Source organism: Geospiza fortis, unplaced genomic scaffold (assembly GCF_000277835.1).
Source record: "Geospiza fortis unplaced genomic scaffold, GeoFor_1.0 scaffold186, whole genome shotgun sequence".
Taxonomy (NCBI): Eukaryota; Metazoa; Chordata; class Aves; order Passeriformes; family Thraupidae; genus Geospiza; species Geospiza fortis.
This window is the reverse complement of record NW_005054331.1, coordinates 4486583-4491598: the sequence shown is the minus strand read 5'-3', so window position 1 is coordinate 4491598 and position 5016 is coordinate 4486583. Positions and strand designations below refer to the sequence as shown.

Below are 5016 nucleotides of genomic sequence, written 5' to 3'. Positions count from 1 at the left end.
AGGAATGCTGGTCTCCAGCCTGGTACAAGTCATGCCTGGGTGTGACAATGGATCACTAGACTGGGCACCTGGCTCATGGACCAACTTCTGAGCTTGACCTCAGACTGTTCCCATCATGATGGACCAGCCTGCTGGGCTCTGTCTGACCCTAGCCACCTCACCAGGCCTTATCCTCACCTGCGGACTGACTTCCCATCTTCAAATCTGACCTGCCTCATCACCACAAATTCGCCCGATAATCTGGATGCCTGGCTGAACCTCAATACCAGGTGCTGCTCTGCCAGCCATGGCATTGCCCTTGGCTCCCGGCCTCACAGCCATGCTAGCCTTGCAGAGCATTTTTTGGGTTACTTGGTACTGATCTGGTCTTGTGAGGTTAGCATGGAGATTCAGCTCCTCTAAAGACCAAGCTGAGGAATCACCAGCATGGGGCAATCCCTCAAATCCTTAGCCACAGCTCAGCTTCAGTATGAGCTCTTAGTTGAGGGGCACCCAAAGCTGGAGGAAAGCTGACTTTTTCAGTATCACACACTTACAATAGCAAGTAATTAACTGCAGCATGTTCCTATACATGAGGAAAAAAATCCAGTACCATGTTTCTCCTTATCTCACTAAACAGATTGAGTATCTTAATCATAAATGTCATCTACAGATATATATTATGGTTGAAAGTCAAGGTGTTTTTATTTTTCCCAGCATGCAAGACTAAACAGTATAAAGTCTCTTGTATCTAATTAGCAACTAAAACAGATATATTAATCTAATTAAAACTACAAATATGGCTTATTTGCAATAAATAAACTTTTAAACTTATATATTAAATGTATGTCTTATTGAAAATAGTACTACCTTAAATATAAAATTACACACAATCATATAAAATGCAGATCTAATGACGTGGACTAATAGCGTCAGACTATTTTCTGAATAAATACTAAAAAGTCAAAATGTCATTGTAATAAAAATGCACTGATTCAAAGATACTAATAGATGTTTCTATGCCTTTACTATTTAAGATTGCTGGTTCTGTAAGATATCATTCTGAAGGCCAGCTTACTAAATATCTCTTTTTTTTCCCCCTAAATGACAAGAGCTCAAATTAAGCTGTAAGCACAAAATTCACACCATACCTTTGCTGTATGATATGAAGCACAAGCTATCATATGCTGAATACTGTCATAGCATCCTTCCTGTCTCCTTTGCAAAGTAGCACTTGGAATTTCTTGGAGAACAGCCAAGCATTTAATGAGGATCTGTAAATACAAGGGTTAAAACAAAATTTGGAGTCTAGAGCATATTTATAAGCTTGTACCTCTGTACAGCCCACTGTATTTCATGGTGAACTTTAAAAATACTTTAAAATCTAATGCATAGGATAAAACATTAGTTGTACAAATGCTAATAACTAAATTTCTATTTAATTGAACAGTGTCAAGATTTCAACCACAGTCTTTTGGAATAAATTACATGTCCACATAATATCCCAGATATTAATATACAGATACATGATGGATATTTTTGCTGATTTAATTAACATGGAATCCAAGAATGTTTAATTCAGTGAGATAACATAATCCTACTAGAGGACTGTTTAAAAATATATTGAGATGGTAAGAATTTCAAATGAAAAAAAATATTTCCAGTATGTTGTAAAAATAAAATCTTCTTTCCCCAATTTTGTCCATCAGAAATGAAAAGAACATGTGACTAAATTATTTTTCACTTTAATTACGAAACCTGAAAGAAGAGGCATTTCCAGTGGCTAGCTGTACCTTTAGCAGAACACCACAGCCGTCTTAAGCAAGAAGCTATCCCTGTAGTCAAATAGATTTGTTTCCCCCGAATCACTCCTGAAAACTTAACAGGGCCCTCAGTGTCCCAGAAGTCCTTCCCTGAGCATCCTCACTTCAGACCTCCCCTCATACCCTCTGTCAAGCTCAGGCACAAGCCTTTAGTCGGTGCTTGAGCTGTGGTACTGCTCCATTGGTCTTCCGGTCTTTCTCCTAGACGGACCTTGGACCTGTGCTGCAGCCTTGTCTCCAGCCTCTGGCTTCAATTCCTGCATCTCCTGACTTTTTCTCCTGGATGGACCCTGGGCCGGCCCAATAACCTCACGTTCCCTGGACTGTCCTGGATCCTCTTACCAGCACCCTGCTCTGTCTGCCATATTCAGATGCTGCTGGTCTGTGCTTCACCAGCAGTGTGGTCACCTCATCCGTTCTCACAGAGCAAATATACTCTTATTGCTGCTACCTAAAAAGGCTACCTAATTACAGGAAAAACATTTGCATGTTTGTTCTGTATGCTTGCTGAATCTAAAAACCACATCTGCTGCTTCATAAAATGTACTCTGTTTTTGAAGAGAAGGTGCTTGCTTCTGGAAAGGAGCTCATGCCTGAAAACTAAAGACTGCATTGTCAAAACACTGAATAGCTTTCTTTTCTTTAAGAAGAAAACAAAACTGTATATGAAGCAAACATTCTGAACTTAAAAAAAAAAAAAGCAACAAACCAACAACCAAACAAACGAAACCACAGGCAAATGCTGCTTTTCTTTCCTCAAAATCGCCATCTGCAAATAACATTCAAGTAGCAATTACATTGTAAATTCTGCTACAGTTTAAAATACCAACAATCTCCCTAAAGAAACAATCGATACTCTGCAGTTACTTCACCGTATCTGAGAGCAGAATGTGTGCAGCTTACACGGAACTTAGATGCATTGAGGACATTTAAATTCTAAAAGGCTTTTCTTTCACCAGCTATTAAGAAGTCAAAGCCTAGATATTTAGCTCTCCAACTGTACTGCCCATTATAAGTTTAATTTGAATCACTATAACTGCAGGACCTGACAGCTGCTTTGTCTTAAAATGCTCTCACCTGAACTACTGGCACTGAAAAAATCTTGTGATAAATAAGTGGGGCAAGGAGACCATAACATTGTACAACAGACTGCAGGGCATAACTTGGATCGTTCATCCAGTTGCTAAGTTCAATTGCCACAGTCATTCTTTCACATTCTGCTAATCTAGCTACCTGTAAAAGAAAAACACATTTTGATTTAAATATTCATTCTGTTGTTAAACCATTTGAGAGTGGAAGAAGACAGATGTTACTGCAGTTTAAAAAGCAGGATAAGCAGCAAGTAAGATGAAATTTTAAGAAGGAATTTAAATTCACACCTGTTAGAAGTATATTAAAAAACACATTATTCCTGATACTAAAGGAAATGATTGCTCTTGATCTAATTGTGCCCTCTGAGTTTGCCCATATAATTTACAAATTGAGGCTGATTAATAACCTCAAACTATGTGGAGTGGAAATTTCACAGGCCAGCCTCTCAGAGTCGGTAAGGGAAGGATAAATCCTTCCCTTCCCTTCAAGTTATCTGTTGCAGTCCTTGCAAGAGAGAGTTTTTCTTGTAAAGCCACAGAGTAATCAACTGCTCACACTTTTTACAAGTACTTCAGCAAAGAAAGAAATAGAATAGGAATGTAATAAGACAAGAGGCAAAGTTTGACTATCCAAATAAAAAAGAAAGGGTGCTTTTTGTCATTAACATGCCATTGCACTATAAAAAACTCTGAAATAAAATATTACTATATTAAAACCATGAAACCTGTTAGAAGTCACATCTTAATTAAAATACATGTATTACATAGCACAAATGTTTAAAATTAAAAAATTCAAGTTAGATCTTTAGGGGACAAAAATAACAATTATTATACTTCTGTCTTATATTATAGTCCACCACCACTGAAGTCAAGAAAAATCCTTCCTCAATTGGAATCAGTGGGCTTTGGATTAGACATTAACTAATTCAGAAACCATCATTCCAGCTGGATGTAAATAACCAACAGTTTCGGAGATATCTCAGAAAGAAAGGCCATGTAACCCACAGAACATGGAGTATTCTGTAAATAGGATTAGTTGATTGCCACATCTATCTTACAATGATGAAATAAAACTGATGAAAAAGTAAAATCAAATCCAGTATATTATTTTAAACCACACATACTTGCTCCTTATAAAATATCTCATTGGAAGAGATGGAATCACAGAAGAGTGCTCCTTCCATGACATTAATGTCAGAAACAGCAAATATATTCCTCAAAAAGAGGTGCAAGGTAATAGGAGAAGTCTGAGATACAGCTTCAAAATGTAACCTACAAAATATAAAAGCAAAAGAACAGCAAAAGCATGTTAATTATGATTCAGATCTTGCACGCCTGACAAGGCATTATAATAAAATGAAGTCTTTCATTTTAAAATTATGGACAAAAAAATATTACTATAACTTCTTCTAGAAATAAGAGCTACATATAAAACTGAAAAATTTGCTTAAAACTTCTAAATTAAAATCTAAATAAATAAAAATACAACTTCTTTTGAAATTGCTATCCACTTTATACTAATCTAAGACAACTTTTCTTTATTTGCATCATCTAATCCAGTGAAACTAATTTTGAACTGTCTTTGAAAACTTCAGATGCTACAGCTTGTTTTCACGGTCTCCTTTTACACATTGTTCTTCTGTACTCTGACACTGATACATGCAGTTGTGAAGTCCATTACTAAGTATTACTAACAGACTCCTTTTCAACACTTATATCTTACATTACAAGTCTCAAAAGGTCTCTTCTCTTTTGCCTGCTTTCCTGTCAAGATATTTTTTGTTGGGCTTTTTTTCCCTTCTCTGGGGACAGAGGAGCATTTGTACTTGCTGTATTTTTTTAATATTTTTGTTACAAGAAAAATCCTATGATTTTGAAGTAAAAGAAATAAATTCCTTCTCCTCGATTGTATTTCCTGAAAGAGACTGAAACTTGAGAAGTAAGATCAAATAGACACATTCACTCACTCGACATTACCAAGATACCACCACCAGGGCTTCTGGCTGGAAACACGGGTTTCCTTTCCTTCAGGCTCCCTCTGCTGTCCCTTTAGGGAGTCCAATTTCTTACCTACTGCTCAGTAAACATGAAACTGCCTGATACCGCAGCAGTGAGAATCTTCC

General features: G+C 36.9%; 1 protein-coding gene across 1 annotated transcript in view; it reads right to left on the bottom strand.

Annotated features, from left to right (window-relative positions):
- The window catches only part of CFAP54 (cilia and flagella associated protein 54), a 125988-nt gene that overhangs the window by 59955 nt on the left and 61017 nt on the right, over positions 1-5016 (bottom strand). The window contains 3 exon segments of the mRNA XM_031057539.1: positions 1131-1253; positions 2880-3035; positions 4018-4165. Of these exon segments, the coding sequence (XP_030913399.1) occupies positions 1131-1253; positions 2880-3035; positions 4018-4165 (427 nt within the window).